The sequence below is a fragment of the Mixophyes fleayi genome, chromosome 2, assembly GCF_038048845.1.
Source record: "Mixophyes fleayi isolate aMixFle1 chromosome 2, aMixFle1.hap1, whole genome shotgun sequence".
NCBI lineage: Eukaryota > Metazoa > Chordata > Amphibia > Anura > Limnodynastidae > Mixophyes > Mixophyes fleayi.
Window position 1 is genome coordinate 151,123,050 of NC_134403.1, and position 17,906 is coordinate 151,140,955.

At 41.1% G+C, this 17,906-nt stretch overlaps 1 protein-coding gene across 2 annotated transcripts in view; it reads right to left on the reverse strand.

The window, feature by feature from the left end:
• ST6GAL2 (ST6 beta-galactoside alpha-2,6-sialyltransferase 2) overlaps positions 1-17,906 on the reverse strand; it is a 262,639-nt gene that overhangs the window by 39,690 nt on the left and 205,043 nt on the right. Inside the window, exon 3 of one of the 2 annotated variants that reach the window (XM_075200246.1) lies at positions 6,361-7,302. The exons of the other annotated variant lie outside the window; for it this stretch is intronic. Coding sequence (XP_075056347.1) covers positions 6,361-7,240 — 880 coding nt within the window. The 5' untranslated portion in view covers positions 7,241-7,302. The remainder of the gene's footprint in view (positions 1-6,360; positions 7,303-17,906) is intronic. 2 annotated transcript variants of the gene reach the window in all.

Sequence of the window (17,906 nt, forward strand, 5' to 3'; positions counted from 1 at the left end):
GTAAATACATATATAAAAATCAGAATATAAATTTCTCATTATTGTATTCCTGTTTCTCCAGAACTGTAATGATGCCCAGGTTAAAAAATAACACTCTCAGTAACTAATAATTTACTTATAGCGCCACCTTATTGCATAGTGCTGTACAGAGAATATTTATCATTCACATCAGTGCCTGTCCATTGTTGCTCACAGTCTAAATTCTTTAACACACAAACAGACCCACTAGGGTCTATTTTAATCAGAAGTCAATTAACCTATTAGAATGGACTGTGGGAGGAAACTGGGGAAAGTCTCGGGCATCAGATTCAACTTACTTAAAATATGTTTACTTGCAATACAAACAAGTTTCATGCATGAGGCAATGTTTATATCTAGATGTGTTTTGCCTTCATTTCTATGTTATAAATTCCATAATGAAACACATCAATAAAAAAGGGTTATGTTCTGACACATAAAAATAGAAAAGCCAGAGTGGTTTAACTGCCTTTGTACTTACTATGATAGGGCATACTTGCCACCTTTTTCTTTCACCAGGATTCCAGGGTAGGAGAACTGCGAATGCATAAGGAGATTGGAAGGTGCGAATTATAGTCCCCAATCATGTCATTTCACCACAGGAGGTGGGGCCAAAATGAGGCGAATTGCGTCATGCAGGGCCCCATCCTGCCCGCTTCACTAGGAAGTGGACAGAATGCAGGAGACTGGCCAGCTCACCTGGGAGACCTATCAGGAATTCAGGAGTCTCATGAAGATTCTGGGAGTGTGGGCAAGCATGGCTTCCAGAAGTAGGGTGGTCCACAGCTCTGACCCCTTTGCAGATATTAAACAAAATGGAGTGAATGGCTGTGCAGACCAATAACAAACTATTGGGCTCTCTCTCAGCAGGCCTGAGTATACCCAACTTCCAAGTAAGCAGACATTGCTATTTTTTGTGTTTGTTGCATGTCATTATTAAGCTGTATGTGTTGACAACAGCATAGCACAGCTTCTCTTGTTATATATGGTAGAAATAAGTATGCCACTTTAATTGGCAGGCCCTCCATTCATAAAATTGTCCTATATATTAAATGTAGGTTCGACACAGGAAGTGGTGTTGGCCCAAGTTTTGGTTTACAGATCTGGGTCGAAGTCGATCTTAATCAACCTTTCACATCTCTTGACTTTTGTTAGGATACAAATCTGTAAAGTCAGGGTCTTTATGAATGAGGACAGATGGACACACTTGTGAAACAAGAACTCTACTGTATTCAGTGTACACTGGATAACACATATAACAGCATGACATTTCTGTACTATATCCAAACAGAAGAATAAAAAGTAAGTATACCAAAGGAATAGAATGGTAACAAACACAGGGTCACACAGGTAACTAACAAGTGAACCAGTTCTTATTTGATTAGTTGCCCCATGGCCCCCCACATTGAGCGCTGTCCGCTGACATGGGGGGGGCAGCATCCGGCAGCTTCTTACTTGTGACGCTGCTGGCTTTCTTAATAACCACTAATCTTAATAACCATGTACTTGAATAGTGTTTTGTGTTTAAACAGTTATTACACTCACAGGGGTTAATGAAATGTATAGTTGATTTTGAATTCCACTGAAATTAATTAACTGATGAAACAACTCTCTCTCTACCTTGGAGGCTAGCAAATTAATTTCATGCTTGCTACATATCTAATCTAAGCTATTTTAAAAGCATCTTAAATTTTGAAATAAACTTTTTAACAGGTGAGTACTTTTGGCATTCGTGCCCCATTGACATTTTTTCTAATTGCATAGCTTTCTCTCTTGACCATTACTATAATGTATAAAAAAGAGACCTATAGAAAGCAATGTCCATTTCACAATTCTTTTTCAAAGACATACTGTCCATCTTGGATTAATTAGTTTAACTGCCTCCGTTTAATATTGGTGCAATTATTGAGGTGTGCCATTTGTAATAATTGTAATGCATCAATGAAAACCCTCATGTGATATCTGCTTTTCTAAAACCTTTAACTTGTTCTGAGAATCCTTTTCAGTTCCCTGTTCTAAACTGTCACAGATATTTAAATTTGACTCGTTTGTGTGAAACAGCAAAGAAAATAGATAGGAGAGTGCACGTCCAGGAAGCAGCAGTGATGGGATGATTACTCGCTGCTCATCTAGTGAAGGATTTCAGATGTTACGAAAACAATTGGAGACAATCAAAAGGCAGAGAAATTACTACTGTCAGGTTTTACTCCTGGTAAATGACAGTGTCTTTAAGTGAAGATGTGCTAATGCAGAAAAGTAGGTGCTGCCAAGTTTCACAACAGGCCTATAACACAGCTGTCACTCTGATGCAGGATACATGCAGGGAATAAGTGCTCATTGGAGACACAGAGAATATTGAAATAAGAGTTTACTGTTATTAGCTACGAGACAGAAATGATAAGCAATTTACTTTTAAAAAACCCTTGACACTGAAGAAAATACCAGATTGTAAAATGTATCAAATGATCATTGTGTTTTATGTGTTTATATCCATGTATATTTTTGATATGCAAAAGTTCAAGTTACATGGGGTAAGCTTTATACTTTATAAACAAAGCTTTCCTCTTACATTAAGGTCTTGTTGACACCATTACACTTTTTTTTTTGACATTTTAACGTTAATAAACGCGTGAAAAGCAACGGTCAACTGTGTCATTCCCATAATTGCATTTAAAATTTTAACCTTATGCTTACAATTGAAAAATTTGAAATTTGTTAACAACTTCTCATGTGTTAACATGCACTAGCCGTACAATAGATTGGTAAATGCCAGGGGCGGGCTGGGCCAGGGAGCAGGGGGGCACCGCCCCCCCGGGCCGCTCCGTCTGACAGCTGTTTGGGCCAGCCGCCCCCCTCGTTGATTACTATATCTCATTAATATTACAAGTGGTCGCATCACAAAACAGGCGATGCGGCCGCGTCAGCGCACAGGCGGCCGCATCACATGACACGCGATGCAGCCTTATCATCAATGACACGGCTGCATCGTGTGTCATGTGATGCGGCGCCTGTGCGCCCCCTGGGCTAAACTTTGCCAGCCAGAGCCTGGTAAATGCGCAGTGTATGAAGGGCATTAAAAACGCGTAAAATACATCACTAAAACACACATTAGTATTCACGCTTTTTTCCCCATATTTCTGCAGCATAAGTGTGAAAGAGCCCTGAAACTTGGTACACACAAATAGCATCAAATGCCAAACACTGGTTCTGACAACATTTGTTTAGATAATTTCCTATTCAGAGCTTTCCCAACCAAACTGTATAAATCAAGTGGTTGCTATTTAACACCACCAGTTTGTAAAAACACTGTTAAGGAAGTATTATCACATTTTATGCTACATACATCAATGCTCTCCAAGTTGATCATGGAAGTAGCTGCCTATACAATAAGAAGACATGTTTGCAAGCCTGACCATAGAGGGGAAAAAAGTCATAAGAATCTGCCATAACACTGCCCCACTTAAAATAATATTAGAAAAGTCACATATATATTCTCTTATGTAAACAAATATTATTTGCGCACGGGACAGAGGTAATATTACGTCAACGCCTACAGCATCAGCGAACAAAATGCCACACCATTCGTGATGTCGGTAACTTGGATGAAACAAATATTAATTCTTATAACTGTGGTCCCATGAGCTTATTCTTATTTCTTGCCGTCATTTAACTTGTAAAATATAAACGCCATTACGTGGCATGAGATTACGTGGTCAGGGCAGGGTTTTTTTCATTTTCTCTTCCATTTTTTCTGTATGTGGGCTTGGTGGGATGGAAGAAACACATTCACTTGCAGTGCCGCAAGGTGACATACACAATAACCATATAAAACAGAGAAAATATAAACTACATTACTAAACAAATCACAGTCATAAACCACAATATATATATATATATATATATATATATATATATATATATATACCCATTGTTTGTTATTTGTTTAGTAATGTAGTTATTGTTTTCTCTGTTTTATATATATATTTTGTACAAATCAGTATTTGGGAATGAAAATAAAGGTTCAATATCTAAATAATACATGCGTTTCAAAGCTAACATGCTAAGGAAAGATCTTCAATTGTTTTTTTTAGATGCTAGGACATATATACTTGTACATCACAGAAACAATTTTTGGATATGGAGGTACAACCTTTGGAAAAGCAAGATATTCTGGTATTCATACAGTATAGAAATAACTAATTTGCAGCTCTAATATCTGTCCCAATTGCTACTATTTCATCTGTAAGTAGGGATGCAACAAATCCAGGATTCAGGTCAAGCAAAGTCATCAGGATTGTTAGCCAGAATGTGTATTGGGTAACCCAGTTTCTGTGCGATTTTTGTGGACATAGACATACTGTACAACCCAATATTTTCTAATTGGATATTGGACCGTTTTCGGTAAAGCCCATTAGCCGTCCAAGCCATGACCATACAACAAAACCTCTCCTGAGCCAACAGAGTGAAAATTTCCAGCACCATATCGGCCTTAGAAACCTGAACTCTCCCATCCCGAGTCAGGGCTGCATACCAACATTTGGGTAGAGGGACAGGGTGTGTGGCTACTGTACGATAGGGGAATAGCCACATTAACATGGGGGCATAGCCATAGCCCAGGGGGGCATGTCTAGTGCTTTTAAAGCGCTAGGCTGGCTGCCCTATTCTTTCCTCTCCTTGGTACTTGTTCACCGCTGTGAGAGCAGCTGTGAACAGACAATACTTCCCTTATTTCCCACCGATCGGGGACAAAGCAGGTGTGACACAGCCATGAAATCGGGACTGTCCCGCCTTAATCAGGGTGGTTGGGAGGTATAGGGCTGTTAGTGGTTATCAGAATGAAGATAAGATTGTACTATTTAGTCCCTTTCTGCTTAATTTTAATATGCACACTGGGGTCCTGATTCAGATTAATATTTGCTAGGATCCTAAAATACAGATCTACTGCAGCCAACCTCTAAGCGCTTAAAAGGGCTTTTTACGTGATGACTCCAACAATTATTTTAGGACACTGGAATATATTCCAGTTGCTTCCAGCTATTATTTTTGTAGTGTTGCAAATATTGAGTCCTTTTTCAACTCTTTTATTAAGCAAAAAAACAAAATTCAATGAAAAGACTGATGAAGAAAAAGAAATGTAAAAAAAAAATGACACTTTTTCATCCACACAATAAAAAAAATTCTCACTTTCAAGAAGACAAAAAAAACATAAACAGAAAGCATATTATTTTTTTGGCCTATAACATAGAGTATATTGAGGAGCTTTCCCCTGGAGAGCAGCCCCTGAAGCTATTCTTGCAGAAGCTAATTTCATGATAGGGACTTTCCGCAGCTGTGTAAGCAATTTCCCTTATAACTCCTCTGTCTAGTTAGCTTCTGGAAAGCACTAAAAAGGTCAAGGAATTGATATTTAATTTTACAAGGTTTTCATATCCTCAGTACAACAAAGCATTAAGTACTGTCTAATTTCATATTTACAGTTTATGCTGCCCTTCTGTGTGCTGTTACACTGAGCAGCATAAACAGGATAGGCAATTAAGAGTCTTGGCCACAGAGAGTCACTGCTATTGCACATATTTACACAGGATATTAATTGATCTACAAATCATTTTTAGACCTGTGAAAACTTAGCAAGACAACAGATACAACAAGGCACTTTAATGGTGCCAGCCCTTAACTCCATTATTATGATTAATAAAAGTATGTGTTGTATACTGTTTATGAGAGAAAGGACTATCCAGCAGAGAACACAGAAAATGATGAATGAAGTGACTACCCAGCAGAGAACACAGTAAATATTAATGGTGATCAATGTGAGAAGAATCATGTTTCGACCTATATATTTTATTTTGCTATGTGTATTCTATGTATGAGTATGGAATTGTGTTGGCGGCCCAAAAGATATAGGGCTATTTGCAAAAGAAATACAACATATGAAATCAGGGGTGCCCAAAACAGATTCTAGTGCTCCACTTGAGACCAGGTTCACATGTTGCGCAATACTGGTATACTGTAACTATTGGTGTATGCTACTCTTGTTTTAAGCAACAATTACTATAGCTTTAGAGCCTTGAGAGAAACATTTCCCACAAGTAATGGCAGCAAGAAAATATTTCAATGGGCGCTTGAAACTTGTTACATCTCAATATGTAGTGGAAAGGCTGGTGCCACAGCATTTCTTAGTGGTGGATGAGGTTGACTTTGTCTTGTTTATTGTGGATCTCCCTAGTAACTCTAATAGCCTGTCAGAACCTACACAAAATACATTCTATTAATGTAAAAATATGTATGTGAGACGTGTACATCATAAATCATCACAAATTAAAAACTAAAACTAAAACTCACCAATTTCGTCTCCAAGGGAAGAGTTCAATATTGCACCAGCAGAAGAAACAACGGCACAAGTAGAAAAGCCTTGTGCATATAGCTTATTCAGTGGTATTTGGGGAAAATACTTTTCCCATCCCAAGTTCGAGAATGGAGCTTCCTTGCCATCCAACATTCTGACATGAGCTCGCTTTTTCAGGATGCACAGAAGTTCCTGGGCACTAAGTTTCCTTGCATTCTGTTTTCCTGAGAAGCTAACGCCCAGCTTGTTTGCTCTGAGATACTCCCTCCTAGCTTTTTGCAGACGAGGAGTCAGCATCTTTGATGAGACATTTCCTTTCCACAGCTTCTGTAGAAAAGATTTGGACATGGTTGAAGAAAATCCATTCCAGTCGTCAGGCTCATCAAACATATGCCGTTTCCTGCGATGTATGTTCCTTCGTATTTTTCGGTGTCGAGGTTGTGAGTTTTTCCGATACCTCGCACCAGCCATTGAGTTAAGTGAATGAACCTGATTGGAATCTCCATAACCGTGCACACGACCTTTGATTTTCTTTGACATTATAAACTCGTCTTCACTTTCAAAATAATTCTCCACCTCCGCTATAGTTTTAATGCTTCCTGGGTCCAATTTAAAAGAGTTTAAAATGTCTTCATTAATAGGATTGTTATCATCGATAGCATAGGATAATGATGGTTCTTGAAGTGCTCCCATGATGGCCCTCTGCTTTCCTTGAATAGGCAGGAGTTTTTTAGCGTCTATGTAAGAGAATGAACTTGGCACTGGTTCTACTGAGTTGCTGTCTGTGAAGTAGATGAAGATCACTAGGAACAGTAAGCCCCAAGCACAAATTCCAAACAGCATAAGTTGTTTCCATTGCTTTAGGTTAGGTTTCATGGCTCAGCCTGCTCTGGCTCCTATGTTCTTTATGCTAGTGGAGCTGAAAATTAAATTGTGACCTGTAAGAATAAAACAAAATGATCAGAAAATATACAGGCCAAGATTAAATAACATCTTCATGACCACAGGTTGCTTATTCAATGTATACTAATTTGTGACTCATCTATTCCAGAGTCTGATTAAATACATACTTGGATCTAAAGTCCCCAAATGTCAGATGAGGGTTCCAAATAAAATATTAAAGGTCAGGGTCCCAAATAAAATACTATATCGATAAATCGAAATGTACATGACTTCACCTCAGGTAAAAACATTTGGTCAATTAGCCCAGTGGAAGGTAATAAGGTTCAGCAGATATTCTGCCAGGAAGCTAATTTTAGATATGCAGATCACAGCCACGCATTGCCTTGATCCTGCATGCCATTTCCTACTTAGAGTAGATTTCCTTTTAATAGGTATTGTAAAAATAAAGTACCCCCTTAGGTGAGAACCTTGTAGGTAAATACAAAACATGAAGGCTATCTATACAGGTATACAGATATATCAACTTCAAAGAACATGCCTTCATATTTCATATTTTGGGAAATCCTTGTGCCACTCTGTAATCAGGGGTAAAAAGCACACAATAGTTGTGAATTACAGATACCAACTGTACAGGGAAACTGCAGTAGTCATGTCTTCTGGAATGATATTTGATATTGTTGTAATTTCATCATTTATATTATGTAAATGTGCAGGAGGTTATATCTGGTGTATTGAAGGGGGCGTTCTGTCTCTGGAATATGCCTGAGAAATGTTAAGAAAGGTCAAAACTTTTGAAATATTTTTCAGCAAAAAAATAGTTGACATGCAGGGAACATTTCCTCCCCCACATTTGTGTATGCACTTCCCTTCTAAATGCTGTGCCATCTGAGTTTGCTTTAAAAGCCTGTGTGTGAAGGGGCAGGGGGTCAGCTCTTGAGGTCTCAAAGCAATAAATGAAGGACTGTCCATCTCTTCTGTCTGCCCCAGGCATACAGATTATCATACATAAATTTATTCTCAGTAATTTAATCCTATTTGTTATTATAACGTTATGCATTTACTATTTGTATGTAAAATTGTTGTATTTCTATATCCCAATGCCCTGTACCTTTGTATATTAAATCTAAAATGTAATAATGTTTTGTCCTTGATACTCTAACACATCCATTTGCCTTTATGAAGAGTTTTGCTTGACCATGTTAACCCTTTGAATGCTATTGTATGAAGTGTTAACGCATTTGTCTAACATGCCTTGTGTGGGCCAGCATATATATTTGTGCAATAGAGTCTTGAGGTGTTAAGTGTTGAAGCCTTGGATTGCTGGCGTGTGCATTACTAACCTGTTTGTAACCAGAAGCATTGTGTGCCAGTGTGGGACAGTATATTGTGGTCCTATTGCCTTAATTCAATAGGCAGCGGCAGAAACTAAGTGTGTGTGAGTGCAATTCAGTGAATCTATAACCTGTGTGATAGGTAAGAGAAAGATTATTATTATTATTATTATTATCATTTATTTGTTGGGCGCCACAGGGTTTTCGCAGCGCCTTACATAATACGAACAGTAGACCATACAGGGTAAACATCACAGAACAATAAACACTAAGTACCAATGCTTCGGAAACTCCGGGCAGACATATGGAGTGAGGGCGGAGCAGAAGAGTCGGTATGAGGACAGGAGGGGAGAGGGGCCCTGCTCATACGAGCTTACATCCTAAGGGAGGGAGGACAAAACAGGCACGAAGGGAGGCAGTGATGCAATGGAGAAAAAGGGACCAGGGGAGAGGAGGGAGAACAAGCAGAGTGGATGAGGGGTTAAGTGGATGGTTGGTAGGCTTTCAGGAACAGGTGAGTTTTGAGTGCCCGTTTGAAGGAGCACAGATTGGGAGCGAGACGGATGGAGCGAGGGAGGACATTCCAGTGCAGGGGGGCAGCTCGGGAAAAGTCTTGGACTCGGGAGTGGGAAGAGGTAATGAGAGTGGAGGAGAGGCGACGGTCGTTTGCTGAGCGCAGGGAGCGAGCGGGAGTATGAATGGTAAGGAGGTTAGAGATGTAGGGGGCAGTAGACTGGGAGAGAGCTTTGTAAGTGGTAGTAAGGAGTTTAAAGAGGATTCTGTAAGGGAAAGGGAGCCAGTGTAAGGCCTGGTAGAAAGGGGAGGCAGAGGAGGAGCGACGTGAGAGAAAGATAAGTCTGGCAGCTGCATTGAGCACAGATCGGAGCGGGGCGAGATGGGAGAGAGGGAGGCCAGTGAGGAGGAGGTTGCAGTAGTCCAGGCGGGAGATGATGAGTGCATGGATGATGGTTTTGGTGGCGTCTTGTGAGAGGAAGGGTTGGATGTGGGCGATGTTGCGCAGTTGGAAGCGACAGGCTTGAGCAAGGGATTGGGCGTGGGGGGCAAAAGAGAGAGAGGAGTCAAGGGTGACACCCAGGCAACGGAGTTGGGTGACAGATGAGATGGTAGTGTTGTTAACAACGATTGAGAGGTTGTGGTGAGAGGGGAGTCTGGAAGGAGGAAAGACTATGAGTTCCGTTTTGGAGATGTTAATTTTGAGAAAGCGTGAGGACATCCAGGAGGAGATGGCAGAGAGGCAGTCAGATACACGAGAGAGGAGGGTGGACGAGAGATCAGGAGAGGAGATGTAGAGTTGAATGTCGTCAGCATAAAGGTGATACTGAAGACCAAAGGAGGAGATGAGCGCACCAAGGGAGGAAGTGTAGAGCGAGAAGAGAAGGGGGCCGAGAACAGAGCCCTGGGGGACTCCTACTTGGAGGGGCGTGGGGGCGGTGGAAGAGCCGGACGTGGAGACAGAGAAGGTGCGGTTAGCAAGGTAAGAGCAGAACCAGGCATGGACAGAACCAGAGAGGCCTAGAGAGAGAAGAGTTTGCAGAAGGAGGGGGTGGTCCACGGTGTCAAAGGCTGTGGAGAGGTCGAGGAGGATAAGTAAGGAGAAATGACCCTTGGATCTGGCTGATAGGAGGTCATTGGTGACTTTTGCCAGGGCAGTTTCAGTGGAGTGGAGGGGGCGGTAACCAGATTGGAGAGGGTCGAGGAGGGAGTTGTCTGAGAGGTATCTGGTGAGACGACAGCAGACTAACCGCTCAAGAAGTTTGGAGGCATAGGGGAGAAGAGAGATAGGACGATAATTGGCGACGGAGGAGGGGTCGAGGTTGGGTTTTTTGAGGATAGGAGAGATGAGAGCGTGTTTGAATGAGGAGGGTATAACACCAGAGGAGAGTGATAGGTTGAAGAGGTGTGCCAGGTAGGAGCAGGCAGTGGGAGAGAGAGAGCGAAGGACGTTAGAGGGGATAGGATCAAGAGGACAAGTGGAGGGAGGAGAGGAAAGAATGAGGGAGCGAACTTCATCGCCTGTTGTGGGGCTGAAGGAGCTCCAGAGTTGTTTGTTAGAGGGAGGTGAAGCAGTAATGGCAGCGGGAGAGGGGTTGGAGGAGGAGATGTTGAGTCTGATGGCTTCAATTTTAGAGGAGAAAAAAGTGGCGAAGTCATCAGCTGAGAGGGAGAGAGGGACCGGAGGGGTGGGGGGAGAAAGGAGGGAGTTAAAGGTGGCGAAGAGACGACGGGGATTAGAGGACTGAAGGGAAATGAGGGATTTAAAGAAGGTTTGTTTAGCCAGGGAGAGGGCAGAGCAGAATGAGGAGAGGATAAATTTAAAGTGAAGGAAGTCAGCCAGGGAGCGAGATTTCCTCCAGAGGCGTTCTGCAGTGCGAGAGCACTTTTTAAGGAAGCGGGTGAGTTTGGAGTGCCATGGTTGGGGGATGAGACAGCGTCGGCAGATGGGAGAGGCAGGGGCGACAGCGTCAAGGGCAGTAGTGAGGGAGTGGTTGTAGAGACAGGATGCCTGGTCAGGGCAAGTCAGGGAGGGAAGGGGAGAGAGGAGAGAATCAAGAGTGGAGGAGAAGGAGATGGGGTCGATTGCATCAAGGTTGCGTCTGGTGAGGGTGGCTTTAGGCGGGGGGGGGGAGCAGGGGAGGAGGACAGAGTGAAAGAGAGGAGATGGTGGTCGGAGAGTGGGTAGGGAGAGATGGAGAAGTCTGGGAGATCGCAGAGATGCGAGAAGACAAGGTAGAGGGAGTGACCAAGATGGTGGGTGGGGGAGGAGGTCCACTGGGTGAGACCAAGGGAGGAGGAGAGGGAGAGAAGTCTGATAGTGGCAGGGTCTGAGCAGTTGTCGATGGGGATGTTGAAGTCCCCGAGTATGACGGAGGGAAGGTCAGAGGAAAGGTAGTGGGGGAGCCAGGCGGCGAAGTTATCCAGGAACAGGGAGGTAGGGCCAGGGGGGCGGTAGATGACGGAGACCCAGAGATGGATGGGGGAGAAAAGACGAATGGGGTGAACTTCAAACGAGAAAAAAGAGAGGGAAGGTACAGTGGGAATGACCCGAAAAGTACAGCAGGGGGATAGGAGAAGTCCCACTCCGCCACCAGGACGTTCGTCCGGTCTGGTAGAGTGGGTGAAGGAGAGGCCACCATAGGAGAGGGCAGCGGGTGAGGTGGTGTCAGAGGGAGTGAGCCAGGTTTCAGTGATGGTGAGAAGGTTAAGAGAGTTGGAGATGAAGAGGTCGTGGATGGAGGTCAGTTTGTTACGGATGGACCTTGAGTTCCAGAGGGCACAGGAGAAAGGGAGGGAAGGATGAGGGGAGATGTGAATAAGATTGTCGGGGTTGCTGGAGCGAGGGGATGGGTGTGAGTCGGACCGGTGAAGGGGGCTGGGAGAGAGGTTGAAGGAGTGAGGGGGGGGATGGGATCGTGCGAGAGGGACAGGTGGCGGTATCCCGGGGAGAGGATAGGTATAGGAAAGGAGCGGGGCGGCATATTGAGATATGGGGGACGGGAGTGAGAGAGACGAGGCAGCAGGGGCCGAGGAGAAAATTGAGCTAGGTAAAAAGGGCAGCAGAGGCTGGAGGAGAATTAGGCTAGGTCAAGTAGAGACTGAAGGGGCAAAGAAAGGCAGCACGTAGGAGAGTAGAGGATTAAGGAGCGGAGTGAAACAGAAGGGCAGTAGCAATACAATGAAGACAAAGCAAAGTGGGGAAGAGCAGCGATAAATCAATGGGACAATGGGACAATCAATGGGACAATGTGTAGTGGAGGAGAATAAATAACAATCTAAACAAAACAACCTAAATGATGAAGACAATGTATGGTAGAGAACAATAAAATAAAGGTGGAACAAATTAATTTGATTAAAATTAAAATAAGCACATTAAGTTAGAGATAAGGATAAAAATTGATGGTTAGATCAGATAAACACAAGAACTGCAGTGAAGGGCTACCGAGAGCCCATACAGGGAAGCTGGAGGGATAATTCAGGAACGGGGGAGTCCACGGAGGATCCCGGTGGTTGCAGGAGTCGGAGTAGTCCAGGGATCCAGCAATCAGGAGGTAGGCGCAGGATCAGAAAAGTCCTGGGGGGGTTGAGTGATCAGGATGGATCAGAGTCCCGGAGGGTCAAGATAACCAGTTCAGTGCAGAGTTCAGACCCGGAGAAGTACGAGAGTCGGAGGGTCCAAGGGGTCAGGAGTTACGGGGAGCCCGGTGGGACCAGGTGGGGTCATGAGGAGAGGCGGGGTGGGAGGATAATGGATATAAACAGGCCCTGTGTTGGTGATTAATTGACCAATTAATGGTGGATGATCCTGATTTTTGAGCTTTGTAATCGTGTGTAACTCCATACAGTAAACACCCAAAGTCACTTACGCTGGAGTGCGATTGTGACACCCAACATTTAATGACACATGCCAGTTCTAATCACACAGTCAACTATCTCAAATATTTATGTTGCCTTTCACTATGTAGATTAATTAGATGAAACCTAAGAGCTAATGACTAAATATACAGAAGTCCATAAGATCACTGACTTGTGCAAGTGAAGTTAGTATTTTTGAGGTCACTAATGATAATGCAATATCAGGCTGCCTGTGGTATTGTAGTATGTATGGGCACTCTACGACCTTTTAAAGATAACACCTTGCATACGACATAACTACAGGTATAGGGCCCATTATCTGGAGTGCTTAGACTATAGAGTTTTTTGGGGGTAAGTATTTTTTCCCTTGTAATTTGTAGCCCAATGTCTAATTTATACAATTTTACAGTTAGAATTTACCCCACATTTCTTCACACTGTCTAGCACTCCTCATAGTGTCTGTAGGAGGAAACACTGGGTGGTCATATCTATGTGTATGACATAATTACTGAAAACCAGCAATTATTTACTGTCCAGATAATGGATTCCTTGTGGGATAAGATAGCAGGAAAAGGAATACAGTGGGTCTGATATACATTTAAAAGTAAAATTTAAACTTTTGGGGGCACGTAAATATGTATCCATACCCTTACATTTCCGTGCCTGTATTTTAAGTTGCAATTATATTAATAAACATGTAACTTTAAATCTAGCCTACAGCAATGTCCTGTCATTATTATCATCTTAGAAACTGTCTCAAGGCCGATGACGCACAGTGATACTACTCCAACAGATAACAGACTTCTAAAGAAAAATGCAGGTCAAACTCAGACATATCTCTAAGGGGTGTGGTTCAATTGTGTATAAACAGATTTATGTCTAACAGTAAATCAGGCCCAAAGGAGTAGAAAAGCGTTAATTACTTTTTACTCAAGAAAAACTAACATCCATTGTAAAACTTATGAGAGCTTCTGAACATTAAATTTGTACTATTGTAGTGAGTGTGGATTTAAAAAACTAACAGACAAAAAAAAAACAAATTTTGTAATAAATTAAAAACTTAAAGAAAGTGTACAAATGTAAATAAAAAAAATTCAACATTAAATAAAGGATTGGTGATATGTTATGCTTAACTTTATAAAAATTAAACAATGTTTATGCTATAAATGTTGATTCTTTTCAACGACTTTTTGGTGAGAAGTTTAAATAATATCACATTTTAAAAAACGTTCCCTTTTTTTTAGTGTCACTGGTGGCATTAACATCACATAACATGAGGTTTACTTACATGGTGAATATTAAGCTAACTACTGACTAGAGTGGGTAATATTTTTATTTTCATATCATGTATAAACCAAAACACATTCTGCTGCATATTGTGGTTCACAGCTCAACAATTAAAAACAAAACAAAAAGAAAACTACAATCCAAAACACAGACGTAAGATACAGATTGAATAACGGTTTCATAGAGTCATCAAATCATTTCTGCAAATATTCTAATTCAAAAGTGCAAGAATTCTAAAGTGCCCAAAAAGTTTGCAACAGGCACATTGCAGTGTTTCTCAGACCTGTCTGTTCCAACTCCTTAACAGTGTTTGATGTCCGAACAGCTGGTGGTGCTAGGGGCTGTTTGTGGAAACAAACATGGAAGTCTTTTTAGTAGAGGTGTAAAGTGACAACTCATGTACAAGACAAGAATAACTGAATATTTTGTTTAAATACTAAATACTGAATACAGGTATTTATTTTTCTTCTAATTATTTTTCTTTGGTCTTTTGTCTCTTAGTCTAACCCTTAGATAACCCTGACCACCTGCTGATCTCCCTGCATTTACTGGAACAATTCCCATCCCATAAAACCTGATGATGAAAATATACTACAGCTGCTGAACTTCAGGCAAACAGCTGTGGAGCTGCCTGACCCGCTCTCATTCCACCTATACTACTGTGCTTTTATTTCCCTCCAAGCTCACATCACACAGCAATGCTTAGCTGGAGTAATGGATTTTCTTCTTTTTATTGTGCCCTTTTCATGTTGTGTGAATGCACAAATGCAGTTTGAAATAGCACATATACGTTTCAAATTTTATAAGTATCAAACAATAGATATTTGTGCAGAAGTTAGTACAAGAATAAAATAATAGAGGCAAACTCAAACATCTTTTTTTTCTCTATTTTTCTAAACAGTGTGTGTTAACAGCTCGTTTACACATATGCGCTGGGAACATGGGTAAAGCGCATTAAAACTAGTGCACAGTGTAGATGTGTTTTAGTTATACATTTTGTAACACATTTTAATGCGATTTTGATGCTATGCGATTTTACCAATGCAATATTACCAATATTGCAGTGGTAGGGCTCTTTATCATATTTTTATTGTCAAGGCAGCTCAGCATTTAGTACATTTGTATTACATTTCCAATGCAATGGTGCAAATTAGCCTATAAGAAACCATTCATTCTGTTTTAATGGAGTATTAAGGTATTCATTAGCAGATGATAGACAGCGGATAGATGTGAACGAGTCCTTACAGAGCTAATAAATGTAGTGTTTATTATCGCAGAAAATTGCAACAACTGCATGCAAATTAGGTTTTATGCTCTTCTGTAAATGTAGTCACTAATCATTGCATCTAGTATCTTCTTAAACTGGATATTGGGATGTTGGGTCGAGTGTTCACGTAAACCAAGTTAAATCATTATTAGATCCTAGGCATGGAATACAATTTCTGGGTCCCCAAATTTGTATTTGCCATAGTAAAAATGCATATCTTGTGCAGTATCGCAAAACGGTATCACTAAAAGTATCAAATGTACATTCAGAGTTCAGGTGAGTATCAACATTATTCCATCAGCATAGATAAAAAACAATGCAATTGTCCCTTGTAGAAGCCAGTTCTCTATCTAAACACAGTCCTGGCTTTACCATTTGTTTCTTGGGTGTTCCTGTTCGGCACATATCAGATATTTACATACTATGAAAAAAAACAGGACACTCTAATTTTCATCAGATTAATAGCTGTTTGAAATAAGTAAATACCACTTTTTAAATATATAACACAAGTTAACCCGTGCATGATACTCATGCATTCTAGTCAAATCAAGCTACTTAAGGTGATAAAAAGGTTCTTGTCATGCATTTGGGCCTAGCCCAGGCCTCCTCAGGGGAAGAGCGTTACTTCCCGACACAAGCACCCTTTTTTAACGTGGTTTTGTCCACATGTCACCACCTCATCATTTTTCTCCATCACCTCATCCTTCATCTTCATCGCCACATCCTTCATCAAGCTACTTAAGGTGTTAAAAACTCCCCACTGTCACCCCCGGCAACCACCAACCACTCCTAACTGTCACTTCTCCTTCAAGAAATATATAGGTCTGTATATAACTCTGCCCAGCAGGTGGCACTGCAGCTTGGTTTTTTTTTTCACACACGCCACTAGGCATTTATATAGTAGATACATTGACAATGTTTGAATCACCTGATTCGTATAGGTAAAATATCCAATGTACAGTATGCTCTGTGGGTGCTAAAATTCCATGGTAGGATAACACAGAGAGGCACGGATCTGAGGACTATTATTATTATAACAGGCAATATTTATTTAGAATACACAAACATTATGCAGCATTGTGGATAAGAAATAATGGCAGCCTTTGTAAGAGCCACATTCAATATTTAAAAGGAGGAATGAACTGCAAATGGTATTTACAACATATTCTAGTCATGCAACATTCCAAAACGACCAAAGGACACTATAGAAATTATACAGTCCATGCAAATATTAAACATTGTATATGCTTTGGTAAAAGCTGGCTAATGGGCCAGATGGATTTATCGATGTGCAGTCACATATATTGAAAAACAAGAAATGCAATTAAAGCAACACTTCTTTTCTTCATTTTAATCAATCCTGCTAATGTGCAAAGCTAAACACAAAATGTATAGAATAACACTTTCCTTCCTCAGCTTTAGTCACATGGTCAGCATATCGAAATATAAAGCTGTTTTGTTTTACACAATAGATTCTGAGTTACTAGATCACCAAACCAACATAACAGATGTAAGCACATGTTGCACAGAAGCATGCTCATGCAATCATGAAAAGATAATCAACCAAACTTTAAGACTGTAAGTAGACTAAACTGTCCACTGTCACGTATGATCGGTGAGTCTCTGGATCTAGACTGGGTGACCCCTAGGGCCCGTAGCTGAAATGTATACATCTCAATTAGCTCTGGACAGGTGTCAAGTACTAATAGACTGTGCAAGTGAAACTGCCAATATGCTGTCAAATGAAGCTGATATCAAACCTATTGGTCAACTCCCAATTGAAACAGACGATTTTTCTCAAGGGTTGTAAACAATATATTATATTGTATGTACGTTTGATAATCAGAATGTTTAAAGATTTCCCCTGACAGATACTTTGAGTATTGTAAACATTATGCAATTGGTGTCTGCATCTCTTTAGCAAATATGTATTTGACTGCCAGAGTATGGGAAGGGTGAAAAGGACGAGGGAGGGTTCCAACCTTCCCAGGTAACTGAAATTCCCAAGGTACCTGAAAGTAAAAATCTAAGTTGTAAATTTAGGATATAAATAAAATTGAGTGTATGAAATGGGTAGAAAAACCATGTAGCATAACATTTGCACAACTACCTACCTATAAGTAGGGTGAGTTACGCTCACCCCCGTATTGTATACCATCCGCTCCTGCCTGTTTTAGACAGATTCAACGGCTCTAGTCTCACACCATATAAGAGAACTATATCTCATACTGAGTAGAATAAGGATATCGCTTTTGGAATACTCATTTGCCTGAATTATACCATCTCCTTGCTCTGTACCTGCTTTAGACGGCTTTGGAACTCAGCATTAGTCATTCTGGACTTGTTTTGATATCACGAGCAGTTTACTCTAAAAATCTGGGGC